The 26,875-nt window shown below is 34.7% G+C and overlaps 1 protein-coding gene across 1 annotated transcript in view; it reads left to right on the top strand.

The window, feature by feature from the left end:
• The first annotated feature begins 4,959 nt into the window (after positions 1-4,959).
• LOC149841239 (putative glucan 1,3-beta-glucosidase A) overlaps positions 4,960-26,875 on the top strand; it is a 35,694-nt gene continuing 13,778 nt past the window's right edge. The window contains exons 1-8 of the mRNA XM_090003711.1: positions 4,960-5,293; positions 5,424-5,638; positions 5,769-5,884; positions 5,980-6,099; positions 14,416-14,598; positions 14,714-14,872; positions 15,530-15,699; positions 15,868-16,023. Coding sequence (XP_089859837.1) covers positions 5,563-5,638; positions 5,769-5,884; positions 5,980-6,099; positions 14,416-14,598; positions 14,714-14,872; positions 15,530-15,699; positions 15,868-16,023 — 980 coding nt within the window. The 5' untranslated portion in view covers positions 4,960-5,293; positions 5,424-5,562. The remainder of the gene's footprint in view (positions 5,294-5,423; positions 5,639-5,768; positions 5,885-5,979; positions 6,100-14,415; positions 14,599-14,713; positions 14,873-15,529; positions 15,700-15,867; positions 16,024-26,875) is intronic.

The raw sequence follows: 26,875 nt of genomic DNA, 5'->3' as shown, positions 1-26,875 counted from the left end.
CCCCACCCTCACCCCTGACTCGTGGTTTCCTACCTATCATCTCCTCTCCTTCTCCCTCCACCGTTGGTGAATCTTGGATCTCAACTCGAGGATTTCACCCCCATCACCCCATTCATGTGGATCCCACCTTGCTTGCTGAAAGAATTCTTTGGCTATGCCTATGAAGGAAGTGCTTGAGAGGCTTGGTTGTCGATTGACTTCCACTCAAGCCAATAAAATAAGTGAGAAGCTCAAGGCTCGACTCTTATTAATGCCCACCTCCCTATGCTCACTCAAAAAGATCGCTAGGACAACCAGCACAATAGTGCCTCTTAGATACTCAAAGAGGCAAACCAAATATGATTACTAACTTCAATTATGAAGTTGACATGTACAAATATTTAGAGCTTGAACAGTCCATAGAAACAACTATTCCTGGCGAACTCGATCAGACAATCCTCCTCTGAATATTGTTGGGATCGTTGGATTGAAGCTTCAAGATGTGGATTTGCAGTTCGTGAACCACGTGTGATGAGACTCAGGTGGTTTTCACTTCTCCTTGACCAAATGACGTTCATGTGGTATTTTTATCATGTGGAAGAATTGATTATTGGTGAACATTCTCTCCATTGGACGCTATCATGTGGCGGTCCAGTTTTCTTTGAACTCTTCAGCCCCCACTCCATTATTGTTATTGTTGTTTATGGTCCAATTTTCTTGAAAAAGAGGGAAAAAAAAAACAAGATTTGGATATGAGGTGGATCAAATATATGAAAATCTAAAAAAACACACACACAAAAGCTACTAACCTCGCAACGCCAAATCCTAGAAACTTGGATCTTCGAGTTAAACGAATAGTGCCACCATGATTTCCATTATGTGGATCCCCGTTGGATTTTTGAAAAGAATAAAAAAATACAAGGTTTCTACAAAAAAACTTTTTTTTAAATAGATCCAAAATTAGATCTAAACTTTGGATGAATGTGGGGGATGTTCTTTAAGGTCGCTTGCCTTTCCTTTTCTGTTGATCAGAGATCAGTCAAGCCAGAAACTTCATATCTTCATTTTTGGGGTGATAGCATTGTGAAACTCATACTTCATATGCAATCCTAAAAAAAGATGATCTTGGTAGTGGAAACCACAAAGACTTTGAAAAAACATGAAAATAAAGTAATATATGAAACATTAGAGATATCAAAACTTAGAAAAACACATAAAATAAATAAAATAAAAAAATAAAAAAAATCAAATCTTACCTTGTGTTTAGGTAGTCCTTTCTACGTTGACGAGCACGGAAGCACAGACGGCACTTCGACCTGATGCAGATTTTAAAATAGGTGTGAGATAGGGGATCTGGGTTTTAAACTAAGCTCGATGTGTGCTTCAACTAGGCAAGGTCGGCTAAGCTAAGTTCTATAAAGATTTCAGTAAAGTAAAGGTACTAGGAGAGACAAAGACTAGATTTAAAATAGGGGGTGACCCTCTTATTTATATTTTTCTAGTGGATCTGAATATGTTTTCTGCGTATCCAGAATTTAAAGACAATAAATGGTTACTATTGAATGAGTTTGAAATAAAAATATTGTTTTTCTCATAAATGAACTTCGAAAGTGATCTCTACCAAGGTCGACAAGACCTAGTGTCGATTTGAGTGTTTTATTTCAATTTTTTGTAAATTGATTTTCAACTTGAGAACCAAATTCAAATTTATTAAATTTACATTACATACATATCAATTTACCCTAAATTCGTATGAAATCTTATTCGACTTTATTTTGTTGAAATTTACCAGTTATTTTATTAAATTCTATCTTTTTCATAAATTTGACTCTGAATGTGAATTTCACTGAAGTCAACTGAATCAACTTTAACTTTTCGTATGTTGTTTCTTATAACTCATCTTAGGCTAATTTATATTTTTACACTTTTTTCTTGTAAATTTTATTATTAATATTATTTTGTTTATTAAAATTACCCTAAGGAATCACATGTATTACTTCTGAATTCAATTTAAAATTCTAAATTTAATTTCAACAAAAAATATAATTTATTGTATATTTCAAACTTGAATTAACATTCAATTAAGTCTTAATTTAGATTCAAATCAACTCAAATCTAATTATAATATTCAAAACAAATTTATTAAATCTGAATTCAAATTCAAATCCGATTAAAAATCGAAACCCTGATTCAAAATAAATTCTCCACTGAAAATTTATTTTGAATCCTAATAAATATTTGAATTATATATTAATTTTTATCTTAATCTCAAATAATATTTTAGCTTTAATTCAATGTTATTTCTCATAAAATATCAAAAAATTACAGGTTTTACAAGTCAGGTGGGATATCTGACACATGTATTTAGATTTTAGTTGGGTCGTGTATCTGATGTAATCCTCTCAATTTGCCAACCCTAGTTATTATCATGTTTACTATACAAGAAGTCATCATGTTCAGAGCCAAACATACCAAATAGTTGTATCCATGTGATATATGTAAAATGTAGATAATTAGTTAGAAGAGCACTTGTGGTCTAAAAGTACACTATAAGCCATAATGACTAGAAAACGAAATGAATTGAGAAGCGGAGGAGGGAAAGCGAGTGTTAAAAATTAGTATGAAGCGAGAAGCAAGATACAGTTGTGATGTGATTATACATGCACATAAAAAATGAAAAGGAAACACATAGGCACATGAGGCGTAAGCAGAAGCAAATAAAAAATAATATAATCATAACTATAAATAATATAAAACCAACATAAATGTTTGTTATAAGAAAATTAAGTTTTTTTAGATATGAAAATTGTAGATGGCAAGGGAGAAGTGAATATAAAGTGATAAGAAGCGAGAAAGAAATGCTAAAGAAATAAGTTGATTGGAGAAACAAGGAAGAAGCAGGCTTCCTACTAAAGGGAATCGAGTTTCTCATATTTCAAAAATAGGTTTCTCAAAGTTTTTCCCCTTTTTAAGGAAGCAAGGAAATTCCGGCTTCCAAAGGGAGCTTCTCCATGTACCAAGAAGCTTCTAGTAACTATGTTATAAACTTTATTCATATATGGTACATCATAATATACCAAGCCCTTGCACTTGACTTTCGAGTACGATGCCCATAATCCTGTGGATCGAGTTCATCATAACCCTTTATAATTGATGATGACTATTATTGATATTATACAAGGCCACAACTATGAAGTCTTAGATCCAGTGATTGCTAGCTTCTTAAATCCCATAAGACTTTCCCACAAGCGCTCTGCTCATTTGGTAGGGGAACTCGTGGAAATCACGAAGCTAAGGACGTTGAGAGTTTGGAACCCATGAATGTGTCCCTTGCCGCAAGACCTAAGCTAGGTGTACTCCTTAGAGCCTGTTAGATGGCACATCCCGTACAACACACAAGACACCGTGTTCATCAAACACTGGACGTGGCAGACACGCCGAATACATCATCAAACAGGAATGGGAAACACTTAAAAAAAAATAGGCAGAGGTAATACGCCTGACACCCTCATTTCCCCCCTTTGCGTGTTATGTTATATATTCTTTAAGCTGTTTTTCTGAATCTTTTTGAAAAATGATCCATGAAAGTGTGTCTTTTATATGCTCTAACTTTTTCCTTCTTTCCATCTCTCTTTGTTAAAAAGGTAAGGGAAATAAAAAAACACGAAATCGGGACGTTGCAGGTTCAATGCCGAATGGTATAGTTGTATAACTGGTAGCTTGCCTTTCAAAAAAGAAAAAAAGGCCAAAGAGCCAAGAACAATATATATCAGTGCAATCTGCAATCATTACCACCCACCAAATCGTTGTCCATGACTCCATAATGATCATGGAACCAAGAAGCTTGAAATCATGATTTTCTTTTATTTAAAAATATTTTAACTTGAAATCTTGATTTTCTTTTATTTAAAAATATTTTAACACGATGAAAAAACTGAAAATAACAGCAACTTATAAAGACACATCAAAGAGATTAAAAAAAGGCCTTAGCCTGTTATATATAAAACAAAATGTTGAACAAGGCAGCTATAGCGGCTTATTTCCAACATGCTTATATATATATATATATCGACGAAGAAAGCTGGGGTTTGGTAAACCCCTACGGGTTATACAACCATAACATTGAGATTCGAACTTGCAACTTCCCAGCACAAGGTGACGTGAATTAACTGTTCCTGCCAGACAAGCAGAGCCCCATTGGTCAAACATATATATATATATATATATATATACATTTTCTACAATTGATTAGTTGAGATCTCACAATGCAAGTAATTTGAACATAATCTAACCTGGTAAGTAGATGTTTTTAACATAATTAATTAATGAGAATTGACCTTTTGACAGTACTTTTTCAATGAAAAACATGATTTTTTTTAGTTAAGAAAAATTCTGTGCGACTGTCTATTTTTTGTGTCGTAAAAAACTTGTATACACTAGATTCTGGCAATTTAAAAGCCGAATCCTTCTAAATAAACTAGCTAGATCACAAAAACAAAAAGAGGGTTTTGCTAAGTTTCATCACTCAATTGCCCTACTCCAAACTGTGACATGCGTCGCTTGACAGAAACCAAGTCCAATCGGGTACAACCAATGCTGTCGGTGTCGGAATCGGTCCTGTATCGTTTGGCCAACAATTCAGGTGAATGGCCGGAATCGGCCAAAAAATAATTAAAAAATATTAAGTGTCAATCAGAAAGTGATACGTGTTAAAATTATTAAAATAATATTAAAATTTTTTATTTTACAGGTCAGTATGGTATCGTACCGACAACACTAGTACAACAATAAGGCATCTAGTGCACGATGGATCATGCTGTTATGGCATACACACAAAGTGTGTGAATAAAACAACAGTCATCAAAATCAATTATGGAAACTAATTACTTAGACAGAATTTCTGAAGCCAATTCAACTTGTTTGGTCGATATTCTTTGTGCGCAACTCGTAACAAGATCGGATAAAGCAACAATGGAAAAGGGATACACAGATCATAAGGGCCACAACGCTGAGCCGTTGATTCTTCAAGGACGTCACTCTCACGTCCTGTCTCGTCTATAGCTTCACAGTTTCTCCATAATCCTTAGTGCCAAGATCGATAATGTAGGTGACCCATGCGATAAGGCTGCCGCTTGCTCCCTTTCTCCCGCTTCCCCACTTGGAGATCCGAGCTTTTGAGTCACTTTGTTTGCTTCTTCTGCACATTTTGGTGCCTACCCAAGTTGACATTTTCACTGTTCTTTCAACCCATCGTTAAGATCGGACGCTTTACATCCGCACTGGATTAAATACTTGTATTGTGCCTTCAATCAAGGTATTATCTCTTCTTTTTCTCTTTTTGCAAGAAGGAAAACATATGGTTATCATTATTTTAATCCAGGATACATTCAATCTTAAGGAAAGCATATTGTTGAAATATATATTTATTTGCCCACTTGGAAAAGCCAAAGTTTGGGATAGAAAAATCCGTTGTATGGAATTGGACGGATGGAAGAAAAAACCACCAATTGGGTTCTTTGAGATCGTTTGGTGACGTCGGTTTCCATTATACTTGGTTGCCCACTTCGAATTTTCAACAGCGGAATGCAACTTATCAGTACCAATTTCGTATCTCTAGTTCTGCTATCTTTGGTATTGATTTATGGAGGAAAATGCTCAGGTAAATCTTTTTTTTTTTTTTTTTGTAATAGTAGTATTTGGGGTTTCTTGTTGAATGATGTTTTGTATCTAATTCTAGCTAGATGATGGATGTGGTGGTCCTTGACTTTGTTTTTGTTATTGTCTTCTAGTGGGGCAATTGAATGGTGTCCCTAAAGTTAGAGGTGTGAATTTGGGTGGATGGTTGGTTGTGGAAGGATGGATAGAACCATCACTTTTTGATGGCATTCCCAATGGTGATATGCTTGTAAGTGTTCCTTCCCTTTGTTTGGTTTCTAATCCTCGATCCCATTTCGCATTTCTCGTAATTCTGTTACAAGTTTTTGTTGGGTTGTAATGTAGGATGGAACCGAAGTTCAGTTAAAATCTGTAATGCTGCAGAAGTATGTGAGTGCCGAGAATGGTGGCGGTTCCAATGTCACGGTTGATAGAGATTATGCATCTTCATGGGAAACGTTTAAGGTGAACTTTATTATGGTCCCCTGTTTATACATTTTGGCCATTGTTGGTGCTCCATCGCTCAAATGCTTACTAAAGTAGTTACTGGAACTTCTATTCATGAATTTGGTTTTGGGAACAATGCAATTGCCAGTGTTTGGACAAATGTTGTATAAAGTGAAATTTTGATTGTTCTTGGCATCAAACAAGAGAGGAAAATAATATTTCAGTTCTTGGCCATACTATGCGAGTTCAGGCTTTCCTTGAAATTCAAATAATGGCACAACAATGTTGCACTGTTCAATAACTGCTAGATGCTCCTTGAAAAGTATGATAATGATTAAGCCCCTTTCACTTTCTTTTAGTTATAAGTTGAACATAAACCAAGGTGAACTACATCATATCATCCTCGTTGCTTGCTTTTGTGACTATCTTTCTCATGATTCTCTCTTGTTGTCCAGACGTTCATGTTCCCCAATTTAAGTGCCAACTTCTTTCTTCAAAGCGAGATGCTTCCAGAAGCTTGCTTCAGTACTATTGCCTTATCACAACATTGGTGATGCAATTTCCATTAGTGCAATGGTTAGTCTGGGAAAGTGATTTCTTGTTGATGGTTGCCCTCATGGGCATTCCTTTTAGAGAGATATAGCAAAATTCACCAAAACTACAGAAGGTTTAATGGTGATGGCGGCACATTTAGGTGTTGCATCTAGAAAATGTGCCCAAGTATAGTGAACTGGGATTCAAAGTCAAGAGCCCTCAGTTATGATAGTGTGACCTAACCGTCCAGCTCTCATTGGATCCGCACAGTGGCCCACTTCCTTTAACAGTACAAAATATGAAACAGGAAGTATAGATAATTATGAACCAAATGGATATTTACAAATGCTGGTTTGATTATGTGTTGCCATTAACAACTTCCCCAAAAATGTTTGACCCCAAAAGTTTCGAACTCCTAATTGACAACATGTGTTGAATGTCATCATCAGGATATACTTAAAGTATATTTATCAGACACACTTTTAAAAGGTGCAAAATTTGTTTTAGCAATTGATGTCTTTCTTTTATAGTAACTTAAAAGCCCCTAGCAATGCTATAAAGCACCATTCTCAAATTTCAACACTGTTAGGTATAAAAACTGTTATGCAAACCACATGATAAAGAGAAAGAACAAGAGAAGAGGTTTGCAACTCAGGCCTACCTCCACAGGCAAAGGAGGAGCAAGAAATCTACTAGCAAACACGAGGAAATACAGAGGTGACAGAACTCTCAAAACCCTAATCTCCAATACACCCAAAAACTCTTATGCTCAACTAGCAAAGGAGGCAGCTATAAATATCACAGAGTGTATAACACCCTGGCCGATACAAAGGGAAAAAATTACAAAACTAGACAGGTCTATACCATGGAGGCGGAGACCGCTCACCCCTAGATGGATTTGTGGTGGGCTATGGTCTCGGGCCTAATGGCCCAATTGTTAAAATATATGGATAATATATATATATATATATATATATATATATATATATATATATATATATATATATATATATATATATGTGTGTGTGTGTGTGTGTGTGTGTGTGTGTGTGTGTGTGTGTGTTTACACATACATTTTATGCAATTGTAATATATATACCTATACATATACATATTTCATATATATATATGTATAGTTATATATTTGTCTTTTGTAATACCCACTAGGGGCAATTTAGTCTTTTTGCTCATATGTAAATAGACATGTCCACTAGGGTCCATGGACATTTTTGGATTTCATTAATTTTTACACCTTTTTCTTTTCTTAAATTGACCAAGAGCATAAGAGTCACTCCCTTAGAGTCATTGGGACCCCCAACGGTCACAAATATGATTGTTGGGGAGCTCCCAACGACTCTATGGGAGCTCCCCTTGGTCCCCATCAGTTGTATAAATAAGGGTTAAAACCCCCTTTATTCTTAATGCTTTTTCAAGCATTTTTCAAGATATCGTTTCTTATATTTTAGTTATCTTCTCACTTTATGTGTGTTTGGTGATTGCCCTTTGTGGCCTATTGGATCTTGTTCATTAGTGACATCTTGTTTGTGTTTTTGTGCCTTGTTTGTAGTCACTTTATGACATTGTTTTTGGCACTTGTATTTCATTACATGGTATCAGAGCCCCTAGGTATTTGAAGTTTTGAACACTCTTGAGACTCCTTTATTTTGTATTTAAGTGGGTTAAGTTTCACACTCTTGTTCCTCTTCAACTCTTCCGCAATGGCCGATAAAGATGCAAAGATTGATCTCTCATTCAAATTGAATAGGGCTAACTATAGAATGTGGGCGGTTACTATGAAAAACAACCTCAAAGGCAAAAAACTTTGGGGATACGTATGTCACACCATTCCGGAACTACAATTAAAGCTCACTAAGAAGGAAATGAAAAAAAAAAGCCTTGGACGATGAAGAAAAATCCAAGGCCATTCAAGAATATCAATCTAAAGTTGAAGATTGGGAAAGTGAGCATGCCAAAATATTGGCATGGTTCATGAACAATGTTGATCTCAAAATTTGTGCTAACCTAGCTAAATTTAAGAAGGCAAATTAAGCATGGTTCTTCATGAAAAGTATGTATACTCAAAAGGACCTTGCTAGGCATTTCTTTTTGTAAGAAAATATAAGTGGAACCAAGGACATATGAGTATTAGAGATTATTATAGTACTTTATCCCCTCTATGTGATGAGTTTGCTCTCCTTGAACTGCAATGGAAATGAAGTACTATTGCCATGATGCAAGAACAAATGGAGAGATTTTTTCAATTCATTCATGGGTTTCGACCCGAATTTGAGCAACTAATAAGATCCCTTCTTAATAGGGCTTCTACTCCTCTTAGTGAAATTCTTGCTGATATATGCTAAGAAGAAACTCGCTTAGCTCTTAGAAAAGATATTTGTGAAGTTCATGCGGTATCTAAACTGAAAAATAATATGAGGACATATAAACCACCTTATTTTTGGAAATATAACTATAACAATGTTGGAGGAAGAAAAATTGTTTGTCATCATTGTAATAAACCGAGACATCTTAAACCCGATTGTCTAAACTTAAAAGGAAGGTGGACAACCTAAGCAATTCAAGTGAAGAACCAAAAAGGAATGGTGACATCAAAGACCCCATTGCTCAACTTACGGAAGTTCAAGAACTTATGAGAAACAACTCTTCCACACCTTCTACTTTCAGTATTGCGGTTTTATCAACTCTCGGCATGTCTTTTAGGATTCTTGATTAGGGTGCTTTCTTCCATATGAGACCAAATGCATATCTTCTATCCAAACGAAGCCTTAATTCTTTTAAATCATTTGTTTTTACATCAATGGTACGTCCTTAGATATTAAAGGAATAGGAAACCTTGAAAAAAAATTAAGAAAAGACAAATAATTTCATGTTCCAAAAATTAGAATTATTCCAAAACTCAATTTAAATCTTTTTTCGGTTTCTCAAATAATCGATTTTGGTTGTAGTGTCTCTTTTTCACCTACAAATTGCTATATGCAAGATCTTCGATCCAAGAAGCGGATTGGGTAAGGCCATAGAAGAGGAGACTTATATTATATAAATTTTTTGTCTTTGCCATCTAAATTATTTTGTAATCATGTTCAATCTAAATATATTATTACTTGGCACAAAAAGCTTGGTCATCCTAGTGTTTCTAAGTTGTATCATTTTCCTTTCTTAAAAAAAATTGTAATGAAAAGGAATTTACATGCAATGATTGTATTATTGAAAAAATGTATTATCTTCCTTTTTAACATAGCAACTTCATTTCTAAAAGACCTTTTGAGTTGGTGCATTCAGATATATGGAGACCAATACCCGTCATGTCTGAAGGAGGATATTCATATTATGTTGTTTTTATTGATGGTTTCACTAGATACACTTGGGTTTACTTTCTTAAACACAAATACAATATTTTTTATTTTATTTTTAAAGAATTTTATATTCTTATTCAAAATCAATTTCAAAATAATATAGCTATCTTTAGATTCAATTCTATAGGAGAATACATGTCAAATGAATTCCAAAATTATCTTAAACAAAATGACATTATTCATCAAAGATCTTATCCCAAAACTCCCCAACAAAATGGCATTGCCGAAAGAAAGCATAGGCATCTTATTGAAACCACAAGAACTCTTCTTATTTATAAAAATGTTTCAAAGATTTTTTGGACCAAAGTTGCTCTTTCTGCAATATATCGATGCCATCCTCATCTTTAAAAAAAAAAATCCTTTGAAAAATTATTCAAAATATCTTTGGATTTCAAAAGATTAAGAAATTTTGGTTGCAAATGCTTTGTTCTTTTTCAAGGACAAGATAAACTTTCACTATAAGCTCTTGAATGCGCTTTTATTGGCTATGGTGAAAATCAAAAGGGTTATAGGTGTTATAATATTAAAAATAACAAACTTTATATTTTAAGAAATATGACTTTTCTTGAGGACCAAAATGGATTTGAACATTAAAAACCTAAAGAAAAATGTTGATTATTTTTTCCTATTTAAATTATTACCTATAAATTTGTTTAAAAATTCTAATGATACTATTTATGATAATGAAATTGTTTATGATAACAATTCTCATCAAAATAATGATTCCCCTAATGAGAATCCTAATGATATCTATGTGTATACCCAGTGTGAGGAAAATGAGCATCAAAATGCTTTTGACATATATTCACAAAATCTTTCCTTAGATGACCAAGTAGAGGAATCTCTACCTAGATGATCCTCTAGGAGTAGTAGACCTCTTCAAAAATTTGTGTCATATGATTCATTTTCCCCAAATTATAGGCCTTGTCTAATGACGATCCATTCCTATCATTAGCCTTCTAACTTTGAAGAAGCTAAGCAACATTCGCATTAGGTAGATGCTATGAAACTAGAATTAGCACTCAACAACGCTAACACTTGAAAAATTGTAAGTCTTTCTTTGAAAAAAAAGACTATTGGGTGTAGATGGGTTTATAAAGTAAAAACTAAAAGTGATGGGTCATTAGAAAGGTATAAAACTAGGTTAGTTGATAAGAGGATATGCGCAAAAATATGAAATTGATTATGATAAAACTTTTGCTCTGATTTTTAGGACGACTAGTGTAAAAACTTTAATAGCCTTAGCATCTATTAAATAATGACCTATCTACCAATTAGATGTAAAAATGCTTTTTTAAATAGGGATTTTTGTGAAGAAGTCTATATGGATTCTTCGTCGGGTCTTGATATAGATAAAGGAAAAACTCTTAAGCTTAATAAAGCTTTTTATTGTCTTAAACAAGCTCTAAAAGCTTTGTATGACCACTTTAGTAAAGTTCTTGACAATGGATTTACTTCTTGTTATTACTGATATTGCTCTTTTTGTTACATAACTATTTTGTTGTTATATGTTGATGATATGATTATCATTGGGAATGATACCAGGGTTATTGAGTATATTAAAAATGTTCTTAAAAATAACTTTGATATGTTTGACCTTGGATTTCTAAGGTATTTTTTAGGGATTAAAGTTTCATATTCTCCTAGAGGATATATTCTTTCTCAAATAAAGATTACATCAGCTATTATTGTCACGTCTAGCTTAACTGACGAAAATAAGGTTGAGACTCCAGAAGTAATCAATGTTAAGAGAAGAGCCAATGATAGAACTCCTTTAGAAGATCTCACTCTTTATCGTCAATTGATTGGGTCACTAACATATTTGTCTATTACCAAGCCAGATATTGCTCATGTTGTTCACAGTGTAAGCCAATTTTAAAATACCCCTACTACTATTCACCTAACTGTTGTCATGCGAATTATCAAATATCTGAAGGAAACAATAACAAAAGGACTATTCTTATCCTCTTCTTCATCTCTCAATTTAATTGCTTATACCGACTCTGATTGGGGTGGTGACTCCAATGATCATATTTCTATTACAGGTTATTGTGCTTTTCTTGAAGAATCATTAAGTTTTTGAAGATGTAAGAAATAACAAATGGTGTCTTTGTCTTCCACAGAAGCCGAGTATAGGACGATGACCACAACTATCACTGAACTTGTCTAGTTAAGAAGTCTGTTTAAAGATATGGAAGTCATCATCTCATCTAAATTGTCAATAACCATACCTTTCATGAATGAACAAAGCGCATCGAGATGGACTGTCACTATGTTCGAGATAAATTTTTGCAAGGCACCATTCAACTGCCATGTGTCACTTCAGAGTACTAGCTTGCAGATTTTTTTACCAAAGCTTTGCCATTCCCTTGGTTCTACTTTCTCCTAAGCAAATTCTTTGTGATCTCACAGTCAGTTTGAGGGAGGTTGTTAAAATATATGGATAATATATATATATATATATATATATATATATATATGTGTGTGTGTGTGTGTGTGTGTGTGTGTGTGTGTGTGTGTGTGTTTACACATATACATTTTATGCATTTGTAATATATATCTATACATATACATATTTCATATATATATATATATATATATATATATATATATATATATCTTTTGTAATGCCCACTAGGGGTAATTTAGTCTTTTTGTTCATATGTAAATAGACATGTCCACTAGAGACATTTTTGGATTTATTTAGTTTCTTACTCCTTTTCTTTTGTTAAATTGACCAAGGACATAAGAGTCACTCCCTTAGAGTCGTTGTGACCCTCCCCAACAACCATAATTATGATCGTTGGGGAGCTCCCAATGACTCTATGGGAGCTCCCTTTGGTCCCCATGAGTTGTATAAATATGGGTTAAAACCCCCTCATTCTTAATGCTTTTTCAAGCATTTTTCAATATATTGTTTCTTATATTTTAGTTCTCTTCTCACTTTATGTGTGTTTGGTGATTGCCCTTTGTGGGCTATTGTATCTTGTTCATTAGTGACATCTTGTTTGTGTGTTTGTGCCTTGTTTGTAGTCACTTTGTGACATTGTTTTTGACACTTGTATTTCATTACACCAATCCCTCTGCTACCACCACAAACCCCATTGAAATTTCCCATTGTATGGCTACCAAAATATTTTTAGACCGGGTCATGGATCGGAGTGGGTCCAGAATTCAAGACACCCACAAAAAATACCTTAGTGAATCTGTCTTAAATTGCAAATTGATGTGTTGAGATGAGCCTATTCATGTGTTATCCACTCCACAAATAGAAATCAATTTTCTGAAAGACCCTAGCTTTCTTGCTTTGATGTGACACCAAGATCTTTTTCATGGCCTATGTTGATGGGATATATGTATGATCTCATCGATTATGCAATGCCTGTGGTAGCAATTGTCTTTTAATTAATTACCACAAAAACTAGAACATGTTAATGCTTAATGTATAAGACATTAATAATATGAATAAATGTAATTGTATAAGTTAGATGCTTGGGTATGTATTATGTGTTCATGTCTCTCTCACAAAATCTTCGATACTGCAGCATCCATGTGTGCACCCATACCCATGAGACATGGTCCATGTGTGTCCATGCCTATATGTGTTCATGAAAGTCATAGAAAACATAGAGCAGTTTAGGAGCTTGTTTGACAAACTGAGGTGATCTGAGATCCTGAGATCTGAAGAGGAGAGGGAGATAGAGAGAGTATGTAAAATGTGAATGATTCACGTATCTCTGGTTTAACCTTCCACCATGAATCTGGGGTTTCTTGAGGATGTCCAGAAAATTTGAGGATCTGGCATGGGCCCCAAATAAGATCAGATCTGAGATATCCAAACAACTCCGAAGCGTCTTGCACTGCCAGATGCAATGCATGTCCAATACAAGTGTAGGAAGAACAGGGAGTTTGTGTCTGACATAGGTGACATGCATGTAAATTATAGAAATAAACTTTATATCCAGTGGGAAATCCAATTCATTCCATTCATGAAATCTAAAATATCAAAGTTTGCATGCACTTAAATTTTTATTTTATTTTCTCCAATTAAAACAATGAAATCACTGTTCTAAATTCCAGTGGCATACCACAGTGGTTATCCGCAGTTTGTCTATAAAAGAGAAACAATGGACCACTGTGCATATTTAAAGCACAGGTCTGAATCTTTCAATTATCTTGTGTTCATTGGTTCCACTTTATTAAACTCAATTCACTTCACAGTTCAATTTGCTTAATTTTTGATCAATACTCTTTTCCATTATATGTTGTCTAAGTCAATTCCTTATCACCATTCTTCAACTTCATTTGACATTAGTGAGTCTTTTCATCTGTTATGTTCTAATCAAATTGATTACTCTCTCGAGGTTTTTTAAAATGATAGAAAGAATAAAGTCTCAATATATGTTTTCATCTTGGTAAATTGTGCTAGTTGTGGAGGATATCTGAAGAAATCTTTCAACTTCGAACACTTGGAGGGCAGTTTCTGACATCAGATAATCAAGGATCTTTTGTCTCAGCAACAGCTGAATCACCAACAATGGCAGGAACCTTTCTAATTGAAAGATACCAGAACATGGTCCATATTAAGCTGCCTAGTGGGATTTATTTGCAGGTACTTGTATTTCATGCAATTCTTTTAGAGACATGCGATCTATTTCAGTGATTCCATGATGTAATAAACATCATGTGATGGATCAAAGTATTCTTTCTGTCTCTGTTTTTTCAAGGCTAGGTCAGTATATCAGCTGACAACAGATTATCAAGGAGTACCAGGGTGGGATGGCAATGCTGCAACATTTGAGATGATAATTGTTGCAAATAATTTGCATGGAGATTATCAACTTGCTAATAGCTATGGGCCTGACAAAGCTAAAGCCGTTCTAAAGGTAACTGCCAAAGTTTTTCCATGAAGGACGGGGAAACCACCCTCGGGATTAGAGACCTAGTCGCTCTGGCTAAGCCTGCCCTACTTGTGGTCGCTGTCCTGACGGTGTAAACCTGTGGCGCACCTGTTGCCCCCAGGGAGTCGCCAAGCTTCGGCTGAGCAAGGGCTTATCCCTTGCCCTCGTTAATGCAAATGGATGACGCTCATGGGAGTGGAACCCTGACCACCCGCCTAGTGGCTAAGGCCCCCTCCACTATGCCAAACCCCTTGGGGCTAGCAACTGCCATAGTTGCAGACAGTCCTTGATGTGCTTCTGCTTCTCGACTCTAGTAAAGGTGGCCTGTGTTTTTTGGATACAAAAGTTGTATCTAGATCCCATCTAAATTGGCATTTATTTGGAGAAAAAGTAACAATAATTCATCAACTTTTTAAAAGTATCAAGCAGTGTCCCATAATAAAAATATAAATTGATAGATAAAAATAGATACAAGATTATTCATTTGGAAACCTTTCACCGGATGTTGATAAGTGAATTACGTGTCTTAACAGTGAACTGCTCTGATTAATTCCGTAAAAAGAAAATTGACCATAACCTTTTTCAGCATCCTTTATTCAAATTTCATCTTATACCATGGTTCTTCATTTTCAAAACCTGCAGAAACATCGTGACAGCTTTGTTACACAGGAGGATTTCAGATTTCTGTCTCAAAATGGTATAAATACTGTCAGAATTCCTGTTGGATGGTGGATAACACAAGATCCTAACCCTCCAGCTCCTTTTGTTGGTGGGTCATTGGCAGCTCTTGACAATGCCTTCTCATGGGCACAGTAGGTCTTGTTTCCACCTTTCCCTCAACTAAGATTTGCTAATAATTTTATCTTTATTTTATTTTCTATTCTGGAGAAAAGTACTGCATTTTATTGCATAATTCTTTATAGGCATCCTTATTTATGCAGGGTATTGATCATTGAATATTTTGGAAATCTTGGATGCAGGGCCTTTGGAGTGAAGTGCATAATTGACCTTCATGCAGCACCTGGTTCCCAGAATGGGATGGAACATAGTGCTAGTAGAGATGGTTCTTCAGATTGGGCTAGTAACCCTTCATATATCTCACAGACTCTGGTTGTTATTGATTTTTTGTCTTCAAGGTATGGTTAGATAAGCATATATAGATGAATCCACAAGGATCTCTGATCTGTTGAAAATATCATTGTGTTATCATGAGATAAATGATTTGAAAGGCATTTTACCGTGATAGTTGAAAATTTCATCAAATTCTAGTATATGACGTTATGATAAAAAACAATTATATCGATTTTGCTTGTCGTGTAGAGGTAATGCAGTTTTGTAAAATCAAAGGAATTGTAAAGCCAAAAGTGTTAAAATATGTAATCTCATAGACAGCTCATATCTCATATGTAATCTCATAGACAGCTCATGTAATCCCTTGTAATGTTTTTCTTTCTTTTAGTTAGTTTAGTTCTAGTTTAAACCCAACTAGAACTCACTTAAAACCCAATTTTAGGACACCTTAGGCTTCACCTGTTCGACTAGTCAAAAAGGCCTTTTTGACCAAGTCAAAAAGGTGCAGCTCCAAGGGAGCCGTTGGGAGTCCAATGACTCCCTTGAGGCTCCTCTCCCCTTCTTCTATAAATATGGGGTTGTTTCCCCTTGTAAAGCAATTCTTTGTTCTTTGTTCTTTGTTCTTTGTTCTTGTGGGAGTTCTCTCCCAAGTTTATGAAATCTTGTTCTTTCATTTTATGTATACCTTTTTTGGGTATTGTGTATGAGTGTGAGCTCTTTTGTATGAATGCCTTTGTTTCGTAAATCCTCTTTGTGAGTGTTGAAGAAACAATCCTTGTTAGGGATTGCTACATTCTTTTATCATATCAAAGCAAGGTTGATAGAAGCAATCAGTCTGGAGTTCTTCTTGTGCATTGGGAAGCGTGTCGTTCGTGTTTTTCTCAAAGGAAAGAAGCCTCTTTGAAAGGCTAGTTGTGTGGAGCCTTGGAAGCTTGGAAGACTAGATATTTTTTCTTCTTGTGGTGGTGTATTTCTCTCTTTTTCTTTCCTTCTTCTCCCCTTCTTCCTTTCTTAAGCTTGTAAAATGGATGACAATGATAATGTCACCATTAAGCCCATAAAACTCAATGATTCTAACTATGTAACATGAGCTTCTATCATGAAGCACCTCATTTGGGGAAAGGGGCTATGAGGATTAGTGGATGAAACCGATGAAGAACCTAAACTAATTCTCACTAAAGAAGAAGGAAAAGAAATATCTCTTTCGGAGGTAGAAAAAGTTAAAGCCGTTTTCACTTATGAGAAAAAGTGGAAAGAATGGAGAATGGGTCATGCCAAAATTATGTCTTGGCTCATTTCTAGTGTGGATATAAAGAAGTGTTCAAGTCTTGCGAAGTTTGAACACGCTAATGATGCTTGAGACTATCTCAAGAGAATGTATTCTCTTAAAGATGTTGCCCATATATGTAATCTTCAAGAAAATGTTCGCAATATGGTTCAAGGAGATAAAAGTATTAGAGAATACTATAATAGCTTGTCCGAGCTATGGGAAGCATTGGCTCTCTTTGAACCAAAGTGGCATTGTCCACAAGATATAGAGCTTCGCCAAAATCAAATAAATGCGGAGCATTTTTTTCAATTTATTAATGACTTAAGACCGGAATTTGAGACAACCAAGTCCGCTCTTTTTCATCGAGGGAAGGTTCCCTCTATTGAGGACACAATTGAAGAATTGAGTATGGAAGAAAACCGACTGAAGAAAATAATCTCAAAAAATGATGATGACTCAGTTTTAGTTGTTTCAAGACCAGGGAATCATGTTCGTCCATATAAACCTCCACATTTTGGAAGAACATATAATGAGAAATACGGAAGTAAGGTGGAAAGAAAAGAAGTAATTTGTTATTATTGTCGTGAACTTGGGCACGTCAAGACGTACTGCCCAAAGTTAAAGAAGCCTTATGAAAAGAAGGTTGCTACTGTTGAAGCCCAGCAAGCGACAAAAGAAACATCTACTGGAAGCATGTCATTATCTCAGCTAGTGGAGGCACTTCAACCACTTCTTAAAGGAGTTTTCTCATCTGCTGGAGCTGCGGTCTCTTCAGTAAGTATCTCTAATCCAGGTAAACCTCTTTGGCTTCTTGATTCTGGTGCATCTTTTCATATGACCCCTAACATAGAATTATTGTCTCAATATCATAACTCAAGTGGTTCAAACGTTTTGACTGCCGACGACACTTCTCTTGAGATTAAGGGAATAGGATGTTTTGAAAATTCTTCTCAAAACTCAAACAAATTTCGTGTTCCAAAAATCAGATATATACCCAAACTTAATTTAAACCTTTTATCCGTATCTCAGTTAACTGATCATGGGTGTAATGTTTCCTTCTCCTCTCGTGATTGTCGAGTACAGGATCACCAGTCAGGAAAGCTGATTGGGGAAGGCCATAGAGAATGAGGCTTGTACTACATAGATTTTTTAGATTTTCCCAAGAACACACTGTGTTGCAATGTTCAAAAGTTGGATTTGGATCTTTTGCACAAAAGATTTGGATATCCTTAAATATCCAAGATTCAACACTTTCCGAACATGGAAAATTTTTTTAATTTTGAAACTTTTACATGTGAAAATTGTATTCTTGGAAAAATGAAAAGATTACCTTTTCCAGAAAGAACTTTTGTTTCTACACACTACTTAAGTTGATTCATTCTGATGTCTGGGGTCCTGCACCAATTATATCAAAAGGTGGGTTTGTTTATTATGTTATCTTTGTAGATGACTTTACACGACACACTTGGATTTATTTTCTTAAACATAAATCCGAAGTCTTCTCGCATTTTAAAATCTTTCATAATATGGTCAAAAATCAATTTAAAGAGGACATTTCAATATTTCGTACTGATTCAGGGGGAGAATTCCTATCAAAGGAATTCAAAGATTATTTAAATCAATATGAAGTTATACATCAAAAGTCATGTCCCTATACTCCTCAACAAAATGGCCTAGTTGAAAGAAGCATAGGCACATTATTGAAACAACAAGAACCCTCTTCATATCACATCAAGTACCAAAAAAATTCTGGGCTGAAGCAGCCTTAACTGTTGTTTATCTCATCAATAGGATGCCCTCTTCGTCGTTAAACAATATTTCTCCAATCGAAAAGCTTCTTAAACAAATTCCTGATTACTCCAGGTTAAGGGTATTCAGGTGCAAATGTTTTGAATTCTCAGATAAAAATGAGAAGCTTTCCTCTCGATCTATTCCTTGTGTCTTCTTAGGATATGCAAGTCATCAAAAGGGTTATAGATGTTTTGACTTTAGAGATAACAGATTATATGTCTCAAGAAACATATCCTTCTTAGAAAATGAAAGTCCATTTAAAACCAAAACATCTGTAGAAACAGATGAGTATTCCTTTCTATTTGATTTAGTCTCAAAGAATGAAGAATGTAACATTGAGCAAGATGATCAAAGTGATATTTCTCCTATTGAACCAATTAGTGATAACCAAGAGTTTATTCAATATTCTAGACGAGGAAACTCAGAAAGACCATGTGCCCTTGAAAGATACTCTGTAGAATCAGAACCCAAGATGTCAACAAGAAAATCTACTAGGATCTTAAAAATTCCTGAGAAATTTGTGTCATATAAATCTTTTTCGCCAAAATTTCAAGCCTTTATAGCCTTAATTCACTCCTACGAAGAACCTTTCAGTTATGTTATAGCCAAAACTCAACCGGAATGGGTAAAAGTCATGCAAGTGGAATTAGAAGCCTTAGAAAAGGCAAACACTTGGACTATACAAGAACTTCCGCCTAACAAGAAACCTATTGATTGTCGATGGGTTTACAAAGTAAAGACTAAAAGCGATGACAGTCTTGGGCGGTTTAAGGCTAAATTAGTTGCCAAAGGCTACGCTCAAGAATATGGAACAGATTATGAGGAAACCTTTGCTCCAGTAGCTAGAATGACCACAGTTAGAATCGTAATTGCCCTTGCCTCTATAAAGCAATGGTCCATATATCAAATGGATGTTAAGAATGCATTCCTAAATTATAGTTTAACTGAAGAAGTATACATGGATCCACCACCAGGAATTGATATTCCTAAAGGAAAAACTCTTCGTCTAAATAAAGCCTTATATGGACTTAAACAAGCTCTGAAGGCTTGGTATGATAAATTTAGCAAGGTGATGCTTGATTTTGGTTTTCAATCTTGTCTTACTGACACTGCTTTGTTTGTTAAGAATTCTAATGCAGGTATCATTATCCTCCTTCTCTACATCGACGACATGATCATCACTGGCAGTGACAAATAGGGAGTGTGCAATATTAAAAAATTTCTCAAAACTCACTTTGAAATGAGTGATTTGGGCTTCTTAAAGTACTTTCTTGGTATAGAAGTTGCTTGTTCTTCTAGAGGATATTTGCTTACACAATCTAAGTTTGCTTGGGATATTGTTATCAGGTCATACATTTCAGATGAAAGACATGTGGACACTCCAGAAGTTGTAAATGTCAAGATGAAGAGTGATGATGGAAAACCTCTTGAAAACCCAACTCCGTATAGACAACTCATCGGGGCTTTGTCATACATTTTCATTACAAGACCTGACATTGCACATGTTGTCCATACAATCAGTCAATTTCAACATGCTCCAACCTCTGTCCATATGGGAGCAGTTTTGCGAATTATCAAATACATTAAAAAATTTATATCTCGGGGTCTATTTTTGTCTGCTTTTTCTAATCTCAAGCTTCTTGCTTATACTGATGCAGATTGGGGAGATGATCCGAATGATCGACATTCAACAACAGGTTTTTGTGTCTTCTTGGGAGAATCGTTGATCTCATGGAGATGTAAGAAGCAACAGAAAATATCCCTTTTATCAACAGAGGCTGAATACAGAGCAATGGCTACTACAACTATAGAAGTAGTCTGGCTTCGATGACTACTTTTCGACATGAGAGTTCAAAGTTCAGAAGCATCCGACATGTGTTGTGACAACAAGAGCTCTATCTACATTGCAAGCAATCGGACGTTCCACGAACGTACCAAGCATATAGAAATGGATTGTCATTATGTTCGGGAGGAATTCTTGCGCGACACCATCAATCTTCCCTATGTTGCTTCAGAATACCAGTTGGCTGATTTCTTCACCAAGCCTCTTGCTGCTCTTAGATTTCACTTTCTCTTAGGCAAACTTTCGGTTATCCAACCGTAAGTTTGAGGGAGGTGTTAAAATATGTAATCTCATAGACAGCTCATATCTCGTATGTAATCTCATAGACAGCTCATGTAATCCCTTGTAATGTTTTTCTTTCTTTTAGTTAGTTTAGTTCTAGTTTAAACCCAACTAGAACTCACTTAAAACCCAACTTTAGGACACCATTAGGCTTCACCTTTTTGACTAGTCAAAAAGGCCTTTTTGACCAAGTCAAAAAGGTGCAGCTCTAAGGGAGCGGTTGGGCTCCCAACAGCTCTAATAGAGCCGTTGGGAGTCCAATGAATCCCTTGAGGCTCCTCTCCCCTTCTTCTATAAATATGGGGTTGTTTCCCCTTGTAAAGCAATTCTTTGTTCTTGTGGGAGTTCTCTCCCAAGTTTATGAAATCTTGTTTTTCATTTTATGTATACCCTTTTTTGGGTATTGTGTATGAGTGTGAGCTCTTTTGTGTGAATGCCTTTGTTTTGTAAATCCTCTTTGTGAGTGTTGAAGAAACAATCCTTGTTAGGGATTGCTACATTCTTTCAAAAAGAAGTTAAACGATGAACAACATAAACAAACAAAGGAAATGAAAGTTGGGAAATCTGGATAGAAAAAAAATTGATAGTGAAAATGTTCTCAAGGGTGGGGAGAAATAAGAGTAATATCATGACACAGTTCGTATGAGTTTAGACCTAGTATTTATTAGATCAAAACCAGTAAATTTAAAGTTGTTCTAATCCAGTTTGCCTTCCACCTGGTTTTGGAAGTGAACATGCTATGTAGAATTGAGTTAAACTGGACACACATCAGAAGATGAAGAAATGTTCCAAGCATTGAACATCCTAAACATCATGTCTGCCTACTGCAATAAATTCCTGATTTTGATTTGCATTTGTTGATCTTCCTAGAATCATGTCAGTTGCTATATTTTATATTAGAGGCTTTGGAAATGAACCTCTTGCATGGAAGAGCTGAGTTATTCTATCCATATGGCAGAAAAGGAATTAAAAAAGTGCATCATTGTATTCTTATATACCTACAATTTTAGTCATCTGCTACCTCGTTAAAACTAGGTGGTATAAACCAGAGTTACCGGAAGCGCCTAGGTAAAAGGGGAAGCGTGAAACGTCGCGCTTCCAAAACGTGCGGGAAAGCGCCACTTTTAAATGGGAAGCGCGCTTCCCTTTAATGGGAAGTACGTTCCCATCACGCTTCCCCCATGCTTCCCCAATTTTTTTTCATTTTTTTGTATTTTTTATTTTTTATTTTTATTTTTTTCGCTTCCCCCTCGCTTCCGGTTCGCTTCCTAGGTCGCTTCCGAGACGATTCCCGACTCGCTCCTAAGTGGTTCCACGCTTCCCGCTTCCTAAAATTTTGAAAGTGCCTCGCTTCCCGCTTTCTCAACTGGCAACCATGGTATAAACAATCTCATGTTTCTTTACTACATTATGTTGATTTTGATTTATAGATGATCTTTCTAGAATAACATTAACTGCTAGCTCTTGGTTACATGAGTTTGAGACAAAACTAGATGTACCATTATCCTTCGATTACTTATCTGCAATTCATTATTTCTTCCATGTCCTCCATCATAAATAGATTTTGTTATTGTTATGAAGCCTCAATAAATCTTTGAAAAAGTTGGTTCATGCAGAATATTGCCTTGACAGGCAAGTATGAAGTTCTATAGCGATGGGGAAACCGGAAAAGCTTGCCTGTAGATGATAGGAATAATTTTTAGTTGCTGGAATGTATTATTGAGGAATGTGCTATGATGTATTACTAGTGTGGGTAATACCCGTTCACGTATTTTCATGTAAATAGAGGGGTATTTTTGTACGTTATCATTTATTTGTGCTTAGTCAACGTAAGAGGGCCATTTTAGTCCAGAATTGTCATAGCTTTAGGAGAAGGGGGTCGACCCTTATATGTTGTATCATTGGTTCTCATTTTCTAATGAATGAAGCCTTTGTAATGAAAATACAAAAAGAGTACAAGTGGGTGCCCCTTATGGGCATACAAGAACATAGGAACATATACAATAAAGACCACTTATGGGTTAATACAAGAGCACAACCACACAAGCCACTTAGGAGCTAAAACACAAGTAAAAAATATAGGAATATTATTAAGAGAATGCATGTGAACAAGCTTAACATACAAGAGGGGTTACACCCCCTATTTATACACAAAAGGAAGCAAAGAAGAGCCATTGTGAAGTGATCCCAACAACTCTATTCCAAGGGCATTATAAGGACTATAATGTCCTTGAGGAAAAGAATAAAATATATTAAAAAGGAAAACCCTAAAGTGCCTCTAGGAACACCACTACTAATTGCGTAATGTGTAATGACCAAAATACCCCTAATGGGTTTCACTTATTACATAAATATATATATATATATATATATATATATATATATATATATATACATATTAATGTATATATATATATACATATTAATATATATATATATATGTACATAGTCAAACAATATATATATATATATATACTTTAACATTTAACAACCCCCTCAAACTTACAATGACTCACTACGTTTGAAATTATAAAAAAAGAAACCCATTACATAAAATGTCTCCATAGACTTCATCAAGTTATTTCATTTGATGGTTCTTTGGAAGGTGCTCAATCATATCCTCCATTACACAGAGGATCTTCAATATCATCAATTCTTGAAAACCTGTAAATAGAGCTAAATATATCATAAGAAGATTTCAAAGGCTAACTATATTAGTTATATATTATAGAGAGAGGATGACCAAGCACACAAACATACAATATATAATTTTTTTTAATAAGTCAATTTAATAATTTTTAAAATTATTTAAAATAAAAAATAATTTTAAAAAATCATTAACTTCAAACACGGTAGTCATTAATCACTTCAATTATTCATGAAAATCATGCACACATATATCTATCACAAAAAACACATTAATGCATAATAGGCATGTATTTTCAATATTATCAATACCATGAAAAAATAACACACAAAGGAGTATAAATAACAAATCATTTTTACACAACGGAAGATAAAAAATGATTTCAATCACTCAATAAATATTTAGGAAAGGTCAAATACACATAGATCAATTTCATTATTACATTTTAGAAGCAATATTAACAACACAACTAATGCATATATGAATGAATCATGCAAAAGTTTAAAATCAACAAAAAAATTACTTATAGACTATGTCACATGGGTGCGGGTGCGGGTGCGACACGGCTGCAGCGCAATTTCAAAATTTTTGGACACGGGGACTCGGCTATATATATATATATATATATATATATATATATATATATATATATATATATATATATATATATATATATATAACAATAATTCTAGTAAACAATTAAAATTAAGTAGCCAAAACTATATAAGATAAAAGGATATTATCATTGTACAGATATAATTTAAATTGACTTGTAATAGTAAACTTCAAGTCTGCAGTAAATTAAGTAGCCAAAACTATGACCTTAATTTTTTCGAAAGTTTCAATTTGGCACTCCCATTTCTTTATGGTAGTTCTTAAGCTAGCTTTTCTAATACTTGTGAAACTAGTATTTTTTTAAACTGGAAAAGCATTTATTTAGCTACCTCAAATGGTTGGGTTACCTTTTATCGTGTTTTATACATATTTTTACATAAGTTGTGAAACAGTCACACAGACTGTGCACACAGTCTGTGCAATGCAGTCTGTGACTGTGCAGACTGTGCACAGTCACACAGACTGTGCACAGTCACAGACTGTGTGCAGTGACTGTGCAGTTGCAGTTGCACAGTCTGTGACTGTGCAACTGCATTGCACAGTCTGGTTATATATTAAAAAAAAAGATATATAAAAAATGTTTTTTTGTCTTAAAAATGGACATTTTTGGACTCGGTCAAAGTTGACCGAGTCCAAAATGTGGACGGACTCGGCCTTGACTCGTTGACCGAGTCTGACTCGGCGTTGACCGAGTCCGGGCCGAGTCCGAAGCCGCACCCGTGTCCGCACCCGTGTCGGGGCGTGTCGACTCGGGTGCGGCACCTCCCTAGCCGAGTCCGTGTGACATAGCTTATAGACTAATTTTAAGAAATCTTTTCAAGAGATAATAATAAAAAACTTTTAAGAACACATGCTTAGAAAACTAACTAATGAAACAAATGATATCTCAAAGAAATGCCACAAAGGCTACAATAAGATATTAATATGATAGTGGTCACTTATGGACCAAGGGAAAACCCACAATGAAAAAACACACTAACAACTCACAAGATAAAAATAATATAGCTTTCATTAACAAATGCTTAGAAAGCATTAATTAAACTTATGCAAAACACACAAGATAATCAATCATGGAACATATTTAAAATATTTCTTGATCATGAAACTAAATCATATTTAATGCAAAACGCATGAAAATATTTCAATAACCATTTCTCATAAGAGATAATGAGTTTAGAAAAATTACGGAGAGATTTAAAAATTCCATATAATACAATGAATGATATTAGCAAATCTTAACATTAGTTTGACCACCACAAGCAATCACCTTACTAGACCTCCAAATCTTAAAAATCAAGTGTATCAGCTATTAGAACAAGAGCATAACCGTAATGCCACTAAAGGGCTAAAAAACACACAAAAAGTGTAAATAACCAGCAACATCTCTTATCTAAATATAATGATACTTAAAAACAAGTGTATCAACAACTAGATCAAGAGTACAATGGGTGCACATAACTCACCACATTGTAGAACAATATCTTTTGTTTATAAACAAGTGTATCAGTGACTAGAATAAGAGTATAATATCAATGACACTTATGGGCAAAACAAACACACAAAAGTATGAATAAACATCTCTTGTCTACATATAATGACACTCAAAATGAATGCATCAGATACTAGTACAAGAGTATAATCTCAATGCCACTTATGGGCTAAACAAACACACAAAAGTGTGAATAAACATCTTTTGTCTAGATATAATAACACTAAAAAATACGTGTATCAACTATTAGAACAAGAGTAAAATCTCAATGTCACTTATGGGCTAAACAAACACGCAAAAGTATGAATAAACATCTCTTGTTTACATGTAATGAGTAATGAAAACAAACTAATGCCATTAAGAAGAATAAAAATATCAATCTTTTGAAACTCCATGGTTTCATAATACAAGAAAAACAAGATATCAAGCATCCAATACTGTAAAAATGGCCAAACAAATGAGTGGTAAAATACACTCATAGAAACTGAGGTCCATCACCTTCCAGTTAGTCATATACCTATATTGACAAGACAACATAAGGTGCACACACAACTTACCCCAACGACCAACTTAGATTTTCAACAACAATGAGTTTAGAGGCCTATCAACCATCAATCAGACCCAAGGTAAATGACAACACGTCACTCATACACTTGAGAATCTAGATTGATAAGATGACTTGATGAGCACACAACTCACCTCAACGACTAACTCTCACCCAATAACAACAAAGCCAAAAACAAATGATGCATTATATAAAATTCAGTGATGGACAATTCAAAATGTCATAAAAAGGCAATACATACTCACGAAAAATAATTTCCAAAAAGTGAGTTCATATATAAGAACCAATTTGAAAAAGCAATGTTTCAAATCAAATCCAATAAAGGTAGATGAAAATATAGTGCAATCATATGTACAACAAGATATAAATTGATGCAATCATATGTATGGTCAATACAATCAAGTCTACTTTGAGA

This window comes from Nuphar pumila, chromosome 4 (genome assembly GCF_984573655.1).
Source record: "Nuphar pumila chromosome 4, dmNupPumi1.hap1.1, whole genome shotgun sequence".
Taxonomy (NCBI): Eukaryota; Viridiplantae; Streptophyta; class Magnoliopsida; order Nymphaeales; family Nymphaeaceae; genus Nuphar; species Nuphar pumila.
This window is presented reverse-complemented; position numbering and strand designations above follow the sequence as displayed.